Source organism: Aphelocoma coerulescens, chromosome 2, assembly GCF_041296385.1.
Source record: "Aphelocoma coerulescens isolate FSJ_1873_10779 chromosome 2, UR_Acoe_1.0, whole genome shotgun sequence".
Lineage (NCBI taxonomy): Eukaryota > Metazoa > Chordata > Aves > Passeriformes > Corvidae > Aphelocoma > Aphelocoma coerulescens.
In genome coordinates, this window is record NC_091015.1 from 52,061,448 (window position 1) to 52,083,919 (window position 22,472).

Here is a 22,472-nt window from a genome sequence, read left to right on the forward strand (position 1 = left end):
AGAGGAACCACGGATGTAAAGAAACCCAAGCACCAAACAGGGAAGCTCAAGTGGACTTTATTATAGTTATTAGAATGTACAGGGACATTAGTGCACTGGTTCTTATTTAATTTCTCAGATTCAACACAGGAGCAGCTAGACACCAGCTCTTTGCTTTGTGCACATTTAGAATGTGTCATTTGGGATGTCCTTAAATAATTTCCTGAAAGATTCTTGAAGAACAATGCAGTCAAAACCAGGCTAAGTGATTTCTTCATAGATTCCTTGGTATCTCAAGGAAATGCTATGGATATGAAAAAGCTTTAATATAAGAAGTGATTAGGAAGTGCCAACAGGGTGGTAGGATACAGGTAACTGATTTTATCATCACTTCTATAGTTTTTAAAGTCCATTCCATTCCATTAACTGGAAACAGTCCTTGAAAACTTCATTATAACACTATTTCTTTATTACAAATATTTACATACCATATATTAATACAACTTTTATTTCCACACTTTAACAATCCCATCCCTTGACGCAGTTACTATAAACCCTTGTGTGGTCTGGAAAGTCGCAATATCTGTGATAATATCGTGATGTCCAACTGGGAGAGACTCTGGACCCTTCCGAGGGGTCTCATCAGTGGGCCCCAGCTTTTGTTTGTTCTGAATTTCCTGTATAAAAACAAAGTGAGAAATACTATTTACAGAAGAGTGAGCATTTGCAAAGAGTAACTGTCACCCATATTAGGTTATCAGTGTAAGAAGACCTCTTCAAACAAAACCTCTTCAAACAAAAAACCAATCAAACGAAAATGCCCAACCATACAACCTCACATCCTTTGACAGTTTTATCAGGATTACTCCTTGGTTCATTTCTTTTCATCAAACACAACCTAAGTCTTAATCTGAACTGACATTATAGCTCTTCGATTAGGTAAACAGTGGGGTTTTTTCTCATATTTATTTCAATGACACTAAGATTTGATATTCCAATAGGGGGGAAAAAAGTTAAACAAACAGATACATCTTGGTTCCCCAAAGTTTTTATAAAAACTGGTTCAACAGCATGAATGTAATTCAGAAGTTTGAGAAGAAGCACTAAAAAACCAGTACACTGGGTAGACCCCTACTGACTTTTTTTAGTCACCTTTGAAGTAGCACTCAATTTGTCGAACTGAAACAAAGCATTGTGCTATTTAACAACTAGCAACACTGCCAGTTGCAAAAGTCACTCTGAAAGATGTAACAAAAACTGCAGCATTTAGCTACTGTATTTTCCTGGTGCCAGTACATCTCACATTGCCTTGCTAAGATCCTACTCAAAAGACATTTCAAACACTGATCAAAACCAGAAGTGCTAGAAGACTAAATTTCAATATCCCAAAAGAAACATATGACTCTGGCTTCTGCATGCAAGTAGTGCTTGGTGAGTCCAACTCTGTCAAAAACAAATTATGTTTTTCTTGTAAAGTAACTTCTTCCAAGCTGCCTGAAAATGCAATGCTGACACCATCCACAAAAAGTAAAAGTGAGGGAGTTATAATTAAAGACATCATGCAATGAATAAAATCCATAGGGTAGGGCCATCCAAAAGGCAAGCAGAATAGGTGTCTATCAAACAAAGCAAAATACCTGAACCACCTCTGTGCCCTCAATTATCTTCCTGTAGTAGGAAACAGACGGGCAATTAGAACTTCCAGCAACAACATATGATCTCTCAGGGTAGGCTAGATCCCAAAACCTAAACATGAAGAAACAAAATCAAGGTGAGATGTTCAATTTTATCAGCTTAAAATAGCTGCTTAGAAGTGGTCATGCTCTTATGATGAAAGAGTGGGCACAAATGCTATCTGCTTTCTACACTTAGTGGAAGGGAGTGCTGCAGAGAAATCTACACTCATATCAAGCTCACACATGAGTTATTTTTTAGTTTTTGTCATGCAGCCCATTAAGAATTTTACAGAAGGATACACATTGTGTTTCAGAGTCCACATTGTGTTTCACACAAGCACCAAGTTCTGCAGCATTTTTGCTGAGAACAAGTTCCTCAGCTCACTGATGTTTACTAATGAACACATGTTCAGTATTACTGTTTTGGCTTCTGAGAGATTACTTAAGCAATGCTTGGCAAAATTTAGTACAAAATTTAGCAGGGGTGGAGGGGAGGGTGACAAACAAGAAAGTTGTTTAGTTTCATTACCTTATTTTCATGTCCGAGCCTGCTGTCAGTAATATGGGATTACCAGAAGCTGGACTACAGTATATTCCATGGATGCTGTGAGGAGAAGGCTAGCAGGGAAAAGGGATATATAAAAATAACTTATCACCAATAGCTGTCACCATGCTTCAGAAAGGGAATGTATTCCTTGCCACATTCATCCACCCAATTTCCAAATCTTTCCGGCAAATGCCAAGTCACTTTAATGGGCCACATCTTTATATATCAATGTAAATTGCTCCCTTACACTTTACAGAGCAATGCAACAGTTAGGCCTCCATAACGTTTTTCTTTTTAATCTTGGAAATTACATTCTCAATGATGAGAAATCATTCTTAAAAGAATCAGGCAGGCAAATCCTACTGAAAAGCACATGGATGCTTACATTTTTAGGCTATGAAGGCGTTAAGGGACAGATATAGAACAGAAAACTATCTTAGATCACAGAGCTCCCTGTGTGAAAAGGGCAGGACTAAAATGAACTCAACCTGCAATCTTTGTAGCATGTACAAACTTAAGTAGATTCCAGATATGCATTTACAACATTTATGGAAGAGGCTGTAGTTATTTTTGTCTATGTATTTGTGAACGATATTACAGATTGCTCCTTCCCTACTTAACTCCTTAAAGAAGAGCCACTTCATGCTTTCAACTAGCAGTTAAGTGTAGTAGTGGCATTATATTACAGAAAGAATGTGTAACAGAGCAGATGCTTACAGAAATATGCATAGTCCCAGGAACAGCAAGTAAAAATAAGTACAAGATGCCACACCATGAATTTTGGCTTTCTCATAATCTTTACAGGCTTGACAGCTCACTGGTTTTCTAAGAACATGAGTGGGTATAACAAGTGAGGTTTACAAGTACATTCCATAGACAGTGGAAGGTACCAATGAAGATTCAAGTTACACTGATGTTTTACAAAGGGGATTAAATTCTGACAAGTAAAACAAAGATAGTGCCAAAATTAATGCCAGGGCAAGTTCTGTACTGATGCACAGCATGGAGTCTAAGGTTGTTCTAACTCTGGCTACACAACAGAAACTGGAAAAGAAAGAGACCAGACCTGCAGTTCTGAAAGAGGTGGTGCACTGCTGGCCCACAGAGTGAAGCGTCGATCACCAGTTTCCATATCCCACATGGAGACTTCATTATTGCCTTGAACAGCTACAGGAAAGAAAAAGCCAATGCAAAAAGTACAAAACAGGTTGTGTGGTTCTTGCTATTTGCTCTACTGACATCACATAGAGGGTATGACATAGAGACACTCTCCGTTTGCTCCCTGCAGCATTTGTGTCAGTCTTGCTTTAGTACTTTGGTTTTACTGCTTGAAAGCAGCTTCACTATAATTAAAAGTGCCTGATTAAAGATCAAAGAGTTTAAAGGGAACCTGATTTAACCCCCAACCCTTTAAAAAAAATTTATGAAACCCTCACTTTCCTCCCTAGATAACTTCTCAGCCTTCTTTGAGAAGGATAGATGGTTTGTTCAGCATAGTCATCAGGGACTTCAGAGAATACTTCTATGCAGGTAAGAAAGCAATCCAAAGTGACAGAGTTTAGTAGCTAAAATGAAGTTCCCCACTCATGTGGACAGGTAAAGAATTCAGTTCAAGGGATTGTTTACAAGCCTGGCAGTAACCTAGCAGGCAAGGACTTTTTAATAATAATCCGAAATTATGAACTTTGTCACTCATTTAGCCTTTAGCTGGGAGGAAATAACTAGAAAGCACGGTGAAGCTTGCTTTATTTGCATGTTTTTTCAAGAAATTTGTTTTATCTCCCAGGGTGGTTAATAACTCAAAATAGGAAGTGAAGCCTCAGAAGAAAGTAAAATATGAAACTCAAATTACTCTTATTTTACAGCAACTTAATACATTTTGTTATTGTAGGATTAGTTTAAGCTACTTGTCAATTTCAGAATGTGTTCCTGACACAAAAATATAAAAGTCTATGACAGTGCCACATGCAGTGAGGATGAAGCAGCTGTGAGCACATCAGATGAGGAATCTTGGAGATTTCCAGAAGGTCTAACCCATGACACAGCTGGCTTAGATTGAAGGGGGAATTGGAATGGGAAACCTTCAGTCTTTGCTCTATAGAAGGTGGTGGCAGATTTCCCATCAACTTCAATACATATCATCAGTTTAAGTTTTATCTTTTACAACATTTTGTGCTTAAAAAGGGATGGGGTAGACAGCACACAGGGAGGGCCACTCATGAGAGTTGTGACGCTCAGAAGATGAGAACTGTCTGTCATTCTGACAATGGCTAAACCCTACTGTTTTTCTTTTCAACTCCCCACCAGGGCTTGAAGCAGAAGCTGAAAGAAAAGCTGCTTTAATCACAACCTCTGGCAGTTGTGAGGTAAATTTAAGACATCTTTTACCTGCAATTACCCAGGACTGATAGACAGGATGCATGAGCAGGCGTCTGATTCGGGCCTTGGAAGGATGAGAGTGGCTGGAGATAGGTAACTGAAACCTCATGTCCCAGCACGCCATGGTACCATTGCTTGTTCCTGGCGAGAAAAAGCTCTCCTTAGTCAGAGGGATAAATATATGAGTTTTTGTCCTTATCTTTGTGTGCTGTTCCTAGCGAGATGGCCTTCAGCCTCAAGTACTTAGCAGGCAGAGTGCTTCCCAAAAATAGGTGAGAAGGTATTTCTCTCCTCTTGTTTGAGAAAAGCATACGCTAGTAAAATCAGATCAAGAAAAAGCTTGAGCTATAGTTACTGTAAGAGAAAGCCATAAGGAAGAGGGGGTAGGGAAGAGAGAGTGAAACTAACAAGAAATACAGGCTTACCAATACACAGCCAGCATTGGTGTATGTCCACAGCAAATGAAGTTATGAGGCCTAACTTCAAATCGTGTTTCAGCGTCCAAGCATTGCTGCTAGATCGCAAATCCCATCCAACCAGAGATCCATTAACTGTCCCATAAGCCAGTACTGACTGGGCTCCTGAATTGAAGTGATGCATATCTACCACACAGCCATCATCCTTCAGATCTAACGACCTGGATTAAAAGAATAAACTTAATTTAGACACAGGTATGATTCCCTCCAAGTTTAAGACTCCTTCCCATAGCTTATGCTGAGCAGCTTTTTTCTCTTTGTGTCACTTCTCAAGGCATCTGCCAGAAACAACTTTCTGATTTTAGTACAATGGATGCTTATGCTCTCTCAAATCTCTCTGCTGATAGGACCTGGAAGGCTGTCAGCAGCTCTTTGTAAACATAAACACAGCTCTGTGCTCTGGGTCAGGGTAATCCCAGGCTGGGTGGAGAATACACTGAGACCAGCCCTAAGCAAAAAGGTTTGGGGATGTTGGCTGAGGAGAAGCTCAGCATGATCCAGCAATGCGTGCTCACAGCCAAAAAAGTCACCCACAACAAAAGAATCAAAAGTGTGGGCAGCAGGTTGTGGGAGATGATTCTCCCTCTCTGCTCCACACTTGTGACACCCCACCAGTAGTACTGTGAGTACTTTCTGAGGCCTGGACATATCTCTCACTCAAACTGGAAGATTAAGCTGTAGCATCAGTGCCAAATTTTCAAACACTGCTCATATGGAGGTAAGAAAGAGCTAAACCAAGCCCAAGGACTCCCCTAAATAGTATCTCATTACCCCTATCTCTACCACCTTATCACATTAAGAGCCTGAGAGGAAAAATTGCAGGTCTGAGGCCAAATCACATGCTGTACATCTGTAAACATTTATCTAATGACCTGCAAAAGAACCTTCAAAATTACTTTGTTAAGTATTAAGGTTATAACAAAGGAACTAACCAATCCCAGTACATAAATAAAACAACTGACAACTATTCAGAATGGCTGTTTCAAGTTCATAATGCCTTCAGTGACATAGGACAAATATCCTAGAGCTAAGAACTGTCAGCTCTGCACAGTTGCCTTTCAACCCTTCTTTATGAAGCAGGATAAGAACATGGATTACAGCCTTCCAGTATAGTCTGGGCTCAGCCAGCAAGAAGCCTAGAGCAAATTAAAGGATCTATCTGAGGAATATACTAACAGCTTGAGCTCAGTGTGTGGTAAGATTTAACTGCTTTAAAGACATACCTGCTTTGTATTGGATGAATTTTAGGAGATTTAGGGAGCTTTGAGGCTTCAATACCAAGAAGCTGGATGGCACCATTATCTGAAGCTATAGCCAAGTAATGCGAGCCTTGGCAAAAAGTAAGTGTCTTTACATGTCCTCCAATCCGAGAGTATGTCAAAATTGATCTAAACAGGACAGAGAGAAATAGGGGGAGAGAAAAAAAGGGATTATTTTTGATGGTACTTAAAAAAAAAAGTTACTTCTCTTAAACACCTACTTAAAACCAATGGTTCTTGAGAGAGCTCTGAAAATAACATTTTCTAGCTGTTCCAAAATGAGAAAGCAAAAAAGCCAGTGTTGGCTTTAAACAACAACACCAGAATATATTTATATATGTACAGAAGTGAAATCAAAAGGCCTGTAATTATTATTGCTACAGAGCAGTCCCATTGCATTTTTTCTTTTATTAACTAATTGAAACAGCATCTAGTATTATAGATGCAAGCCAAGAGGAACACCAATATATCTCCTTATTGATATTTCCAGCACATCCACAAGTAATTAGTATTCTGCTCCCCGCTCTACTTTATTTTTCACTCTCAAAGTGCAGCCCCAAACACCATGGGTTTTTAAAGTACCTGGTTGTAGTGGTTTTTCCTTCCATTTTTTGGCTGTTCCAGACCTTCACTGTGCCATCATTTGAGCAAGTGGCAAAAATGGAGTGCTCATCAGAGACTCGAATGCGATTCACTGCAGACTTGTGTTCATGAAGGTGAGCTACCAACAACCCTTTGGGACGCCATCCTACAGGGAAAACAAAACCACAACCTAATTAGGAACATGCAAGTCCCCCTAGATCCATCCACTAACAGCTATATCAGGATACAGTCATTACAGCTGCAAAGCACAGACAGCACTAAAAACAGTGTTAAGGCATTTTAAATATTAAAGGCAAAAGCCTACTTGCTCAATTCTAAATTAAACAATAGGTCATAGGTGTTTTGCACAGTAAACACATTTCCTAAACTAAGAATTTCCTCTTTTCCTCATCCTTTGCATGTTTTCCATGAAAGGATGATATCTTGACTCTATATATATATATATATATAGAGTATATAGTATATATATAGAGTATATATATATATATATATATATATATATATATATAAAATTTTTTATCTAATAACCTCAGTGGCCTGTGATCTACCTGGAGGTGGGGGCTTGCTCTCCCACTCAGCATTCTCCATCATCTGTTTGGCAAGTCTCTCTGCATTACACTGCTCTCTCTTCTGCTGGATCAGCTGCTGCAGCTCAGTTTTGCAGGTAGTGATGCGCAGCTGGTGTGCAGATGGGGATGCTGTGCTGCTCAAGGCCTGCAGGGTTGGTTTCCTGGGCTGGACAACTGCTCCATCAGATGCCTGTAAGAAATCAGCCCTTAAAAATATATGCCTTACATTTTACACACAGATAAATCCCCCTTGTAAGATTTCTGGGTCATACACAGGGAATAAAAATGGAAAAATCTTTTTTATTGAATCAATTAGCAATGAATTAGCATTAAAAAAAATCATGCTCGCATGAAGACAATTAAAAATAGTGAAAATTATTATTTATATAAAAGATTAACAATTCTCTTATTCTACCCTGTTTACCTACTCTGTTCTGTATTCTATCTAAAGAAACTGTAATGTGCTGTGCACATCTCTTAACGTGAATATTACAGAGGCAGGTATTGCTCTCAAGACTAACAGAATGAAAGGTCAGATCTCAAATTCATTTACACTGGGCTTTAAAAACCAAAGTGTGAAGTGTTTCCCTCATAGTTCAGAGTAGTCACACTCATTTAAAGCTAGCAGAAGTTAATCTCCAACTAGAACCCAAACAGAAAACAGTGTTCAGTGTCAATAGACACCCCCAGCCCATTCTTCTCTAGCCAGTACTAAGTATTACAGGTACAGGATGTCTAAATGCAGCTGTAATTTCCAAGTTAAAATCATGGTATCTCTTCCTCACAACATGTGTCAGGGCATGCAACTTGAGGAAACGCCTTCTCTGCCAGAAAAGTTTACATAATAATTGTCTAATCCACAAAGCCCCATCTCTTTGTGCAAAGCATCTATTTGTTAATGAAGCTCTTCTGTTCAAGAGACTAAACTTACTTCAATCCTCTCTCAGCTCCTATTTTAAAAGTAAGAACTTGAAAGTCAGCAAATTTGCTGAAGAAACCAGGCAATAGCATGGCCAGTGTCAAATAACCTCCAAACAAAACAAGAACATCACATCCCTATAGTTCCACTTGACTTTAAAACAATTGAATCATTGCAGTTTAAAATGAGAACATAGTATTTTTCAGGTATACCTGAGGAGAGGATGACAAAGTGGCACAAATGCCAGCTGAGGACTCTGAACGAAGTGGTTTCCCAGCTTGGATGGCTTCAGGATCTGTAGTTTGCCCATGTCCTTTGGATATTGGCTGGGAGATGTTTGTTGGTTCCAGGGACCCAAACATGCTTTTCCATTCTTCATTTACATTTGAATCTTGCTTTACATGCTTTCTAGCTATAAGCAGTTTGGAGGGAGGGAGGGAGAAGGTGGGAGAAGAAGAAAAAAAACAACCCACCCAACATTATCATGACAACATTCACTCAGGATTGTCAGTACTTTGAGACTTCATGGAAGTCTAATGTTTACATGCCGGACTGTTATTTATGTACAGAGAAAACCCTACTGCTATGTTGTGGAGGTCAGCTGACAAGCATTTATGAGGGAAACAAAACAAAGCACCTGCCACGTGTGTTCACATCTTCTTAATCCTACAGTTGACTCATGTAATAAATCATTTCACTAGAGGGAAAGCTTACATCTAGAGGACTGCAGGATTAGACTCCACCATATGACAAATTTTTCTTATAGAATCATGGAGGGTTTGGATTGGAAGGGACCTGCAAAGGTCCTTTAGTCCAACCACGCTGCAATGAGCAGGGACATCAAGAATAAATTTGTAACAGCACAGTATGCAAATCATTGCTAGTGTCAAATACAATCAGTTTTCCATCACAATTGCGACATCACCTGTAGATTTAAGTATGTTATCTCTTTAAACAGGAAATTTATTTATTTTCAGCATTCCTTTAGAGTCACTTAGAACTGTAAAATATAGACAGAAAAATAAAAACATGGGGCAAATTAAATTTGGACAAAGTCAGTGAAGAAGAGTTAAAGGCATGAAGACTTTGAGGGTAACAGCTTTGAGTGAAACAAATTAGTTCAAATATAGACTTCATATACACCAAGTTTTAAATCATGTTGACTCCTGATTCAAGGATATGCAAAAAAACGTAAAATCCTACAATTCTGTACTTTCTTTTAAAATTATATGCAAATCAGCCTAACTCTGGAAATCAGATGGTAATAGCTATAGGCTTTACAGATATTTCTGTATTTTTATATGTAAAAACACAGAACCTACCAGTGATGTAATAAAGGAGGAAACTACAAGCTTAAGAGAGTAAAGAGGAAGCTCAAACTGTCTGGTAAAGAAGAATTTTGAGGATGCAGAGAACTGGAATAGTTAGCAGCAGGTGGATTTCAAATCTGAACAAGGAAATGAAAGAGGTTTTTTGAGCTGAAAGAGGAGCAAGCAAAAAGGTAAAAATGGGAATGGATAAACGATGAAGAACCCTAGGGCCAAAAAGTGTGTACTTGGGTGAGCAACAGCTGGCAACTCTGTTGCCAGAGGAAACTTCCAGTTTTTTTCTCAGGCTACCTCAAGAAAACACCCAGGATTTTCAGTTAAAGAGCTTAGCACTTGTTTAAAGGAAAAAGAGGGAGAAGAATTGTAGTCTTCAACATTTACACTGTTGCCATGAGTCACTTGAGTCCTATTTGTCACAACCAGCTGAACAACTGCACATGCAGTCAAAATAATTTAAAGTATTCTCAGGAGAAAAAATAATCCCCATCTTTCAATGACCAGAGAACATTCCACCACCTCACATTTCAAACAGAAGCAGTAATTTTCCTATTGCAAACTTAGTGAGGATGGTGATAGTCATGTAGGCTGATTTACTGAAAACACCCTGAAAGAAAGGCTATACTTCATCTATATAGATCACAAAATATACTAACCACGTTTGTCATCAGACTCCTGCTTTGTTTTAACAAGATCCACTTGTCTTCCAGTTATTCCCAGAGCTGACAAGTCAATCACCCCTTTCTGACTGCTGTCATGCAGGTGGCTCTGATCCACAATATTGGCTTTAGCTTTATTAGATTTTAACATAAAGTCCTTCAGTGCTAACAGTTTGTCTTCTTCCTCCTCAGTCATCCCCTACAGAATAAAAGAAAAGGTAATATTACTCACTTTTAACAATAACATGCATCAAGGCATGAAGATTTAAGAAGCAATAAAATTAATGACTGGCTCAGAAGTGGTAGGAAAGAGCACATCCTCAGAATTCAAAGCATTGGCCCATTACTCATACAAAACATAAGGCAAGCTGCTGCAGTGTAAGAATATTTTTCCTCCTAAGGAATGGGGCTAAGAATAGTGAAAGGGCAGAATAGAATTTAATGCTGGATCACTATCTGGTACAATCTGCTTAGCTGCCACCTAGACCATGCTTACAGCCCACAAGCCATAGGGGAAAAAAACCTACGCAGGCACAGTCCTTTTTCTTCCCAGTTCTCACCTTGGGTGGGTGATTCTTTATGTTTCCCTCTTCACACATAAGCCTCAAGACTTTCCAGCTCCATTTGCTTTTGGCACCACACGTCTAGCACTTTGACAAATACATACTCTTTATGCAGCACAATGCACAGCAATGCTCTGTAATGCTGCCGCATCAGATGCATCAGAACTTTGAGACTGATAGACATTTTTTAAAGACCTAGGTTGTATTTGTATTTCTCTATATCTGGCAGATCTTCTAAAAATCTTTAAGTTCTGAACAACTTGTCCCACAAGCATATACTGAAATCAGTGAAGTTAATGGCTTGGAGGATCAGAACCTCACACTGGGAGTCCCTCACAGCAGCAGCTGCAAGGTCAGGGTTTGTGGAGTTGTACAGAGCTCAATTGTCTCAAGCCTGACTTTTAAAGTACAAATAAAATGCAATTACTTGTGAAAGAAGCTTCTTCAACAGCTGTGCAATGGCAGGGTCCTCGGGGGGCGGGCACTCAGAGAGAGCTCCACTTCTCTTCTTTTGACGCAAGTGAAGGTGTCGGAAGAGGCTTGTGATATCCTTTGATCTTAAGACATAATCAAATATGGAACGACTGACAGGCTCCTTAAGTACACTTAACAGGACTATTTCTTTGTCTACCTGCAATTCAAAACAACAGACCAGTCAACATGATGACATCCACATAAATTGTACAAACCATCTAGATTCAACTGGTCTCCTTTCTTGAAAACAAGATCTGTGTTGGTCATATCAGACTTTCTCCATTTTCTTTCCCTCTTTCCTATAAAGTGCTTCTCATAGCTTGCTGTCTACATGAGAAACAACTTCAAAATGAGAGTAAGGACTTCATTACAATCCAACTTAATGTTACCCAGTACTTGCCTGCTAAATATAGTGTTGCATAGCAAAGAAAAGATTTATATACTAAAATGAAGCAGAAAAGATTTATATACTAAAATGAAACATGAAGTGAGCAAGATAGATTTATCAATCAATGCCTAAAACACAGCACAAAGAACATGTAAACAAGGAAAAATGTTATTATAGAATGAGGAAAAATGTTATTACAGTGAAGTTCCCATCTGCAAGGTTTACAACAAAATGTTAAACACAGGATGCATTCCTCAGCGTAAGTACTGCAACTATTATCTATTTAAACACCTGAGAAGTGCAGTCTACAGGTCCTGAAGTTGTATGCCAAGATGTCTGTAAGATCGTATTACCAGCATCAGGCAGGTCATTCCTGGACATGCACTGATATGAAATGGCTTCATTCATTCATGCTGAGCATTGTGCCCTGACCCTTGGCAAAACACTGAAACACAGAAGCAGTGCTGGTGATATCACAAGCACAGCAATCACTACCTAACAGACTGGTCTTGTAGAAGAAAGCACAGAACATAAACCCACTTGTTTCACAGCCAGCTTTTCATGACTTTCAGACTCCTATAAACCAGCACAATATTGCTAGAGTTTGACTATAAACAAGACAGAAGAGGCTTGAATCAAAAACATACCTGTTGATTTTACGCTTTGTAAAATGTTTTGCATTTTGCAACAAATTTGAGACAACAGTCTTTAAAACATGGAAAACAATGGCCATTCTATCAATCTGCCAGCAGAGATCAAAAATCTGTAATTGCCTGTAATCTTAACTGAAGAAAAAGTAATCTAATATTCTTATAGCCAGGACCATGGCCAAGACAAACTTAAGAATCATAGCTAGTCAAGATATATTCCCATTAATACTGTTTGAAGTATTACCTGGATTATTGGTTGTGTGATAAAAGGATGGAGGTATGGCATTAGCTTGCAGTAGACATCAGCAATATTCAAATACTGTGCTACCACAGTGATAAATCCAACTGCACCATAACATATCCAAAGATTAGGGTGACACAGGAATGGTGCTGAAATAAAAATAGGCTGTTAAAATACATCATTCATACAGCAGAGAGATCATCCTGCATATGGCAGCCTGTGATGTAATTTCCTTCTGATAGAATTACTCCCAAACTGAGCCTTCCCTCCTCCAGAGCACCAAGGTGAAAACATTCATACAAAGGAAATTATTTCATGGATTTCACTGTGCTCATGCTGCTCAGTTTCCTTGCTCTGGCCAAAAAGCATATTTTCCCTATTTATTCATTTCAATCCCTAATTGTTAACTACAGATTTGCAATGGAGACAAATCCAAAAACAAATATCAACCACATTCTGACAATTACAGTGAATCCTAATACTGGTGGGTTTTTTTTTTCTTTCTAAGTGAATACTTTATTCCTTCCTGCTTTCCCTCTCTTCCTTGAAGAGTCTTATTATATTCTGAAGAGTATAGTATAGTATAGTATAGTATAGTATAGTATAGTATAGTATAGTATAGTATAGTATAGTATAATATAGTATAGTCTCTGAAGAGTCTACTTATATTCTAAGATTATGAGACTCAAAAGTCCCTCTATGTGGGCTTTAAGAAGTTGTTGTCAAGCCACTGTATCTAGTCATGAGACATAATCACAGATCATCTGCCCCAAATTCTGAGTGCATTTGAAAAACTGTAACACTAAGAAGAAGCAGACTACATCTCAAAAGATCATTTGGTATTTTTTTTTCCATAGCTGGTAAATCTTGGGCACATCTAAATTAAATGGATAAGCCTGATAAGGAAGGAGAGACCAACTCTGCAACCACGAGTGTATTGAGTTAATGGGTTTTTATGGTGTTAGAGTAAGAAAGGATCATGATTGTCTGAATTCTCTCATCTTCAAATGCTAATCTGTAAGCATTTGCAAGTTATGTGCCTGCTGGACTACCAGAAGCAATCAGGATGTTTTCTTTATAGGAGGTTGCCATGTAGAACAAGGAAAGCTCTTAAAGCAGAAAGTTTTTGGACTAATCTGAGAATATACTTCCAATTTGTTCTACCAAAACAATTATTTTAGATTCCTGAGCACTAATTTGGTTCAACTAGCAGTAGCTCCTTACCACAATTTTGTTTAGATTCTAAAACAGCCCTGCACATTTGCATTCTGGACAGCTAAGCTGACAGTGTAGCTTTATGTAGCATTGAGATTTCTTTACTACGAAAACAAGGTATTCTCCAGTATTCCAACTTACCAATATCACAAGCAAACTCATAAATATGGGGCTTTTGCAAGAGCCCCAGCTGGCACATACAAGTAAGAGCATTGAGGGCTTTATAAATGACAAATTCTTCAGCATCACTGAGACCTTGCTGAAGCAGAGGTTTGAGTATTGATGAGCTTTGCCAGCCAACATAAGCAGCAACACCTGAAACATAAAAAGAACATATAAAAATCCAAAGCAAATTGATAAACACCAGAAAACGCTGTCTTCCCATCAGAATTGAGAGCAAACATAAAATAACTATCATATCTAATCTTATAGGGTAATAATCAATATACTTGTTCATGTCTTAAAGCTGGACTTTGCAACCTTTTGCTAAAAGGAAGGGAGAAAGAAGAGAGAAATCCCCTCAGTGACCCTGTTACAGAAGGGCATCTGCTCCCAGCTACAGGCAGCAGTGCCTGCACTTACTTAAACACCAGTTAGAGAGATCAGTTTTAAAGATGTGCAAAAGCTTGAAATAAAATAAAAATATAATTTTAGAACTTTATCTTAATTCTTCTGTGGATGTTTTGAACAGATACTAGGAGAGGAGTTAAAAATACAGGTTACATGTCTTCACTTTTAATTGCTTCACATCTCTCTCTATGTCTTTTGCAAAAAGCCAGGACACTCTGACCTGTGCTTTGGCTTCTCCATTGCTCCTTCTAAATAATTTCTGATAAGTTATCAACATCACCTCTTGGCAGTTGGGAAGGTTTTCTTGACCCACAAAACCTGAGCACTGACTGTCAGCAACAGTCATGTGGAATTATTTCCAACACACATGAAGCATTAGATATACTCAACAGCTGATGTCATTACTGGTAAAATATTTTTTTAACTGCTATGAAGTTTTCTGAAGTGATGGGAATCTTTAGATGAGGTTTTAAGGCACTAAAAAAACTTTTCCAGTTATAAGTTTAGCATATGCTAATCCATAGTTTTCATCATATGAACAGATTTACTGAAGTTAATGGGACCATGTACACATGTGAAGTGATGCATCTACGATAGAGCTTGCAGAAATCCTAGTATTCACTTGCCATAATTTAGCTTTTCAAGCTAGTGGCTGTAGCAGAGATTCAAAGACAAAAAAAAGCATTTAAATTCCAATTTTTTAATGTTAACCTACCCTAGACTTAAATGCCTCAGCCTCATTTGTATTAACTATTTGTATCTACATTGTTTCATCTTCACTCCCTAAAAAAACATTTCCACCCAATAATTCAAAAAAGTCTTTTTTTATAAATTCTAGAAATATTTATTAAAAATGACTTTTATATGACTTATTTTTTCATATCCTGTAAACTGTTAATTTATTTACATTATTTTCTTTCTACTCTATTTATCTGAAACCAAACACTTACCAACAATGCTGTCAAAGAAAGCTCCTCGAAGATGCCAGTCATTCTTGTCATTTAAGAAAGTGATCATATGAGACAGAAGAACATCATTGGCTTTTTGACGTCCAAAGAACACACACAGACGTGTTATTCCATTTTCCATCAGTGTTTGTTTCACAATATTCTCTGGGTCACTTAGCAAAGTCACAACTTTCTGCTGGACCATTTCATGCAAGGCTTGCAACTCTGCAAGGAGCAACAGGATGAACATTTTGGCTGATGAGAAACAGCATGTGCATGTGTACCACCTGCTGCTAAAGGAGTTACAGTGACAGGTCATCCTGAAGAACACCAGACTCAGTAAGATGGGCAATGCAACAGAACCTCAACAGCTCCAACAAGGGCTTACCAAAGACTTCAGGCTAAGCATGAGGCAGTGACAAAGAGTAGAGAAATGTGAGACATTTTTACCCAGATCAATTTATTCTAAACTTGTTGCAACTTCCACTAAGATGATTCTGCTCATTTTATACATACAGGTGATATGCAAATGTGAAGAAGCATCAGAATGACTCAGCAGCAACATTACCACAGTAAGCAAGGTGCTCTGAGGCAATTTTGGTTTGATATGTTTGACTATGAGTTTCAAAATTTGTGAACTGACAACAGATCAAGAGTATGTTTTTAGTTAGGCAGATAGATTCACTTCATTAAGCATACAGAGAGGAATATAAGAACATTTGAAAAAGTGAGTGCTTCCCATTTCATTAAATTTCTGCAGTTACCCTAACAATACTGATGAAAAATTTGATGGCCTTGCCTATGGCATCTACTCCATGACACAATTAAAAAAATATTTCTGCTAAATGTAAATAACAGATTGTTAATGCACTGGCTATTATTGAAAACTGTACCAGACAGGATCTCAAACAAATAACACAAAAATTTCAGCTACTGCTGCACCAGGTTTGAGGGGTGATTATCATTTGCCTGCAGTCAGAAGTCCAGCTAATTTGCTATCACGACCCACATGAAAAATCTGCCTCCTGGGTTCAAATTTCTCATGCTTGGTTTCTGAAAAAGTGAAAATAACAGAACTACTCAAGTTTCTTTCTTCCTTGTGTTACTTCCTTCATCTCCAAGCTATCTCAAGGGATAGGGGACAGCATTTCTGAGAAATACAGCCCATACTATGGAGCTTCCTCTCTCACTCCTCAGCAATTCTAAGTACCCCATGGCTTATGTGAAGGAACTTGAAGAGGATCTTTTATATTTCATTTTAGGAGGTTCATTGCTGTTTTATTTTGAAGTATCATCCTGCAACTAGTTAAGAGACAATTGTCTTTTCCCCAAATGGAATATGTGCAGGATGTTTACCAGCTCTGATTAGTCACAGATGGATCTACTTAGCCCAGAAGAGAAATGACAGTTTTTAACCACAAACTCTTCCCAGCTTAGAAGACTTGCCCAGCATTCTTCTGGGAATTTATGCAACACTAAAAGGCACTGGAGATGACACACAGGTCACTTATTACCATTTGTCTTTCTGAAGGGAAAGGAAAGGAAAACCCATCCTTAGGATTTTAACTCATTCTCTGTGTTAGTTATAATACAAAGTTACAGTAATGTTACTGCCAAATGGAATCCACCCATTTAGTTTGGCCAGGCAAAAAGACAAGAATTGTGAGGTGTAGGGACAGAAAATGAAGAATGACTAAAAAATACAGCACTATGACTATGCTAGAATGTGACAGGTTTTCCAAAGCTAACAGTGCTTCCCACACCAACAGAAGCAGTATTTGGAACACAGGAGTGTTTTTGCAGCTGACTTGTTTATGAGACAAGCTGGAAGTGAAGCTGGACATGCAACCAGGCAGTCAGCATCACAGTCAAATACCTTGAGGACCACTGGAGAAGAAGAATATGTTCATTTTTATACTTTTTTGTCTCTCACAACATTAAGAGCAGAGGTATCTGTCTCTGCATGAAGCTGTAACACACACACTTTGATACTGGTCAAGGCAAAACATTCTTCCCATTTAACAGGAAGGCTAAGATTTGAGAGATGAGACAGATCAGTGCTAGCTGGGAGCTTTGGCCCATGATTTGCTATTATAAGCAGGAAAAAAGTGACATTACCTGTGTCATAGTTATCACTAGGGTGAGATGTTTCATCCATTTCTTCACCATTTGGTTCATTTTCCATATTCAGATTTTTCAGCTGTACTAACTCCAGAAATCTCAGAGCTGTTTCTGCCAACAATGCTATGTTTTCTGCAACGGAAAACACTTTGGTTAAGAATTGTTCTACTTTGCCCATTTACATCAGTCTGATGATCCCCCTGAAGAGAGATTATAGCCACTGACAACACCAGACATGATGGGCAAACAGGACTGAAACTACACAGCATGCTCTGGTCAACCCACTTCTGTTGACTCCCAGCAAAGCTACCAATACATCAAATTACACAGTACTTTTGTCATGTAAACAAGTGGAAAAATCCTAATGGTATTAGGTGTAACAAAGACTAATTTAACACTTCTAGAACTGGCCCTAAATGCCACTTAATCTCAGTTTAGAGACTAAATAACTTGATAGACTGTAAAGGCCAAATAGCCTGAATTACCTAACATTGCCACATAGTAGAGTGCAGCAAAGTAACAACAAACCACCAGACCAGGGTAAGTATCCTAGGGAATAACAACTTGTTACGCTGGAATCCATTTTTAGAACATTTGTAAGGGTATCCATCCAGACGATTTGGCACCGTTTTGCACCATTTGGAAGCTGCTGAAGCAACTCAGGCTGCATTATATGGGTCAGGCCACTGCTGGCACAGGAACAATGACATCAAGGCACAAGTCCCACTTAAAGCAGCCGTTCTGAGTGTCATCCAAAACAACAGCAACATGCCAATGGAGCCTGTCCACAGCCCAGACTAAATCCTCTTAAGTCACAAGTCCAACCACTTCCAAAAGTGTACCATAGTAACAGAGGTTACCTCAGTTAGACTACCTTTAAATACATCTATGTATTTGAAATTTAAATTGATCATGGTGACCACAAGCAATTGGTTCTATTCATTAAGTATACAAAGTATTCAATACTAGTTTTATCAGTTTACTTAGTAAATAAAAGAAGAACATCACTGAGCACATTTACAACTAAAAAAATCCCCAAACCCAGAACTAAAACAACACACCTGAAAATGTGCTAGTCATAGAAAGTAAGGGTACATAGTAAATACCAAACATGGGCATGACTACAAAGCTTCTTCCTGAACTGTGCAGAACTCATGTATCTGAATAACATCTGAAGAAAACATCTGTTACAGTGTAAGCCAGTTTATTACACAGCAAATAATCTAATTTCAGCCACTGCATTTCAAATTTCATTTTGTGGGAAAACAACTCTGCAGCCCAGCAACACATTGATGCTTTAAGTTACTTTTGTATTTATTCAGTTCCACCAGGCCATTTTAAGTAAACAATCAGAGCTAATGCAATGTGAGTACAGGTGCCATTAGCTGCAGTCATTTCTGAGACTTCTGGCGAGTTTTACTGACAGAAACAGTTAAGAGAATACAGAAAAGCTCAAGATTTGGAGTTTTGACTGGATGTCCTCTTACCAGCATATGCAAGTCTGACGATGGTGGCTTCATCCTGGGCCAGGTGTGCAATGCCTGGCAGAATGTATTCTGGGTAAATGTTAATATCATTGCGTGGCACCTCTTTGACGAGAGCAAGAACTTTAGTTAGTGTCCTCACAGATTCTGCCCTCACCCTGGGCACAGAGTCGTTGCTGAAATGTAACAGATAAGGAGTAATACGATCCAGAAGAATCTCTACACTTAATCTTGGTGCTAAATGAAGAATCAGCTCCAAAGCAGCCAGTTTTGAATCACAGTATTTGAGAGTCTGTAAACAGGATGTTATCACAGACACTAGAATAACCAGCCCATTCTCTTTTGTCTCTCCCTCGGCCTTCTCTGTGCGATCGTGCCCACAGAGATTGTGAATGATGTTGTCCAGATCTTTACGTATGACCAATATACGCTCATCTGCTGACACAAATGTTTCCTTGGCAAACTGGGCCATGTAAGGCTGAAGGAAAGTGTAAAATATTTCGGGAAATGCATTGTTACGTTGCTGTTTCAAATAATCTTCGGCTGCTAAACGTTTATCTGGCTCTCGATGGATCATCTGAGTGACCTTGAGAAAGGCAGAAGTAGGAGGGAAAGATTAAAGGTTTAGACATTTGTAATACAAAAACATCAAAACCCAAACCTAACCAATAAGCAATCTGTCACAGAAGCAGGTGAACTACAAACAGAACACACAGATGGTTCAAATTCTGTAGTCCATCCTTACCAGTTCTCTGATACTGCGGTCTTCAATTTTATTTAGGACTTGATCAGGGGAAAAGAGGCCATTTCTGTAAGCCAAAAGCTGGGATAAATCAAACAAGGGTACACCTTCTGTGAAAAGCTCTGCTATTACACAACCTGGGAAACAAAAATAAAAGAAAAAAAGATGTCAGAGGATTATAAACAGATGTTTTAACTTTGTTTTCTATATGCAGACAAGAACAAACCCTAAACAACTCATTGCTTGATGAAAAATAAGGCAAACAAGTTGCCAAATTAATTTGCAGAAAGGAGATAACATCTCAAGCTCCAAAACATGGCTTTTATACTTGACGCCTGAAATATGTCCCAAGTAATATATTTCAAGCATGTCAACAGCAGAAGAGTTTGCAATTAGGAAACATGGGGCAGTGACTTCAGCCACCTGCCAGCTGGAAAATCCATCACTAGAAAAGGAGCTCACATCACTGTCACGTGGAAGAAGAGTGTGGTAAGTCAGCACGGATTGGGCAGTAGGTCAAAATTAAGCAACCCTTTTACAGAAGGTAAAGAAATAACTTCTGCTCCCACAGCTGATGCTAGGAGACAGCATATATTCACTCACACAAGACTGCCAAACACAGACCCCTGTGTTGTGTACACAACACAAAGTACCTCTTCAAAGAACCCACTCCTGCAGTTTGCTCCCAGAGTCTGCTTTATTAGTGAAGTGTCCAGAAAGTCTGGCCATAAGAGCAACCTGTAAAATGAAGTACTCATTTCTTTTAAATTCATATTTTCACTCTCTTTAAGGGAGAAAAAAACCCAAAAAACAAGGGCTAAACTCGTGGCTTTCAAACTGCCCAAGATAAGCCAAGACTCAAGGCAGTCTCCCACAGTCAAACTCTAACAAGTATTTGCGACTGGGACTATGCTCCCACCTCCTGCCTGTGGGGAAAAGGAAAGGAAAATGGGCTTCTAGAGCCAATATTGCCAAATTATCCCGAAAGCTGTCTCAGTCCCCCCAGAACTGGACCACTGACTGGTTCCTCCTCTCAGGCCCCATGAGGCACATGCTTCTGTCACAAAAAGATGATGGTCTGTGCCTTCCAGAACCACCTCTTTCCTAGAGCATAGTTGAACCATAACAGAATAGTTTGTGATTTCCCTCCTCAGACAATAGTGATATACATAAATTATGTAGTGTACTGTGTCATGTCAGTATTTTTCCGTGAATGAGCTCTTTGCTTAAAATAAGCAAGTTTTTTAACATGCTGATCTCCAAGCCTGCTGTAAAAAAAAAAAAAAAAAAGACCCCAAAAAAGGACCCAAACTCTTCTGCACTGCATTACGGTCAGAAACAACACACAAGTCTCTCCTGATAGTTCCAAGTACCTGCAGAAAAGATATCCATTGCACGTTTTAACTCCCCTCTTGTTCGCTGATTGCTATTTGCCAAGTCTACCAAAGGAGTTGAAGGGTCCCGCATGTTTTCCAGCTCCGTGGCAAACATGCTGCCATCAACAAAGCGCTCAGGAGCGATGTAACACGTTCTCCTTCGTGATGTGTCAAAGAAATAATTGAAGTCAGCAGGATTGTCTTCAGGAAGGTAAGTTGGTTTAAAACTGGCAAAGTCAGTTAGAAGAACCCAGTTCCAGCTGGTCACCATGATGTTCTCTGTTTTAATATCCCCGTGGCGGACTCCAGATTTGTGCGCTTGGTCCACTGCAGTGAGGATCTGGAAAGCAATCCACCTTTTCTCAATGTTGTTCAGGAATGGCCTGGTACTAATTCGGTCATAAAGGTTGTCCCGTACATACTGTCTGAAAAGCATGGCGGCCTTCTCGGACAGGGTGGCTTTCTGGAAGGGGAGGCAGTTCTGTGCCGAGTGTAACCTTATCTTCAGCTCCTCCAGCTCCTGCTTGTAGCTCGTCAGGGGTAAGGTCGGATCCTGAATGGCAAACACCTTCACGACCACCAGCCCCTCCCGGTGCTTGGCTCGGGCCACCTTGAAGAAGCGGGTGCTGCCCAGGCTCTTGTCATACTCGAAGTCGTGGATGTCCGAGAAGTAGCTGTCCACCGATAGTATCTGCGAGGGGGCGATGCCAGCCAGCTGGTTCCCCATGGCGGCACCTCCTCCGGCCGCAGGCACCGCGCCGGGGCTCTCGCGCGTCTGCCTGCGGACAAACACAGCGCGGATCTCAGGCAGTCCCGGGTCCGCCCCGCTGCCCGGGCCCGCGGGCCGCGCTCCCCGCCCCGAGCGGGCCCGGCCGCCGCCGCTGCCCAGGCCCCACCGCCGGGCCGGCCCCAGGGGCGCGGGTCCCCCCGCAGCACTCACCGGCCCAGGCGGAGCCGGGACCCCCGACCCCGGAGGCGGCGAGAGGGAGCGAGGCGGGACTCGGGGCGGGACTCGGGGCGGCGGAACCGGCACCGCGGGCCGGGCGGGGAAGGGGCGGTGCCGTGAGCTCACATCCTGCGCCCGGCCGGCGGCACCCGGGCTGTCCCCGAGAGTCCGCGGTGGTGCCTGCGCGGTGACACCATTCCGACTCTTCCCGCGACCTGGTCTCGTGGCCTCCTGATGAACCTGATGAACTTTTTTTTTTTTTTCCCTTCTGGCTCCGTTCCCTGGAGGAGTTTCTTCTTGTTTTGTGCTCTGCAATGGGAAGAAGATAGGGCTGTAGCTTTTAAGTGATGTGTTCAGGCCGGCT

At 40.0% G+C, this 22,472-nt stretch overlaps 1 protein-coding gene across 1 annotated transcript; it reads right to left on the bottom strand.

Annotated features, from left to right (window-relative positions):
- Positions 1-41: 41 nt before the first annotated feature.
- Positions 42-22,145, bottom strand: PIK3R4 (phosphoinositide-3-kinase regulatory subunit 4). Its single transcript, XM_069007438.1, has 20 exons — positions 22,103-22,145; positions 21,160-21,941; positions 19,790-19,923; positions 19,048-19,630; positions 17,558-17,692; positions 15,443-15,664; positions 14,064-14,237; positions 12,711-12,856; positions 11,382-11,585; positions 10,389-10,590; positions 8,620-8,819; positions 7,468-7,678; positions 6,899-7,064; positions 6,281-6,445; positions 5,007-5,218; positions 4,591-4,722; positions 3,269-3,369; positions 2,185-2,273; positions 1,617-1,725; positions 42-656 (listed from the first exon to the last, which is right to left on the bottom strand). The coding sequence occupies exons 2-20, from the start codon at positions 21,887-21,889 to the stop codon at positions 486-488; spliced, it is 4,086 nt and encodes a 1,361-aa protein (XP_068863539.1). The 5' UTR covers positions 21,890-21,941; positions 22,103-22,145; the 3' UTR covers positions 42-485.
- Positions 22,146-22,472: the final 327 nt, after the last annotated feature.

Excerpts from the sequence above, each read along its gene's own strand:
- PIK3R4 (XM_069007438.1), bottom strand. The coding sequence starts at position 21,889 with ATGGGGAACCAGCTGGCTGGCATCGCCCCCTCGCAGATACTATCGGTG. Across the intron at positions 17,693-19,047 it reads CGTCAGACTTGCATATGCTG|AAAACATAGCATTGTTGGCA; the intron begins GTAAGAGGACAT and ends TTTCCGTTGCAG. Across the intron at positions 7,065-7,467 it reads GAGCAAGCCCCCACCTCCAG|GATGGCGTCCCAAAGGGTTG; the intron begins GTAGATCACAGG and ends TTTTCCCTGTAG.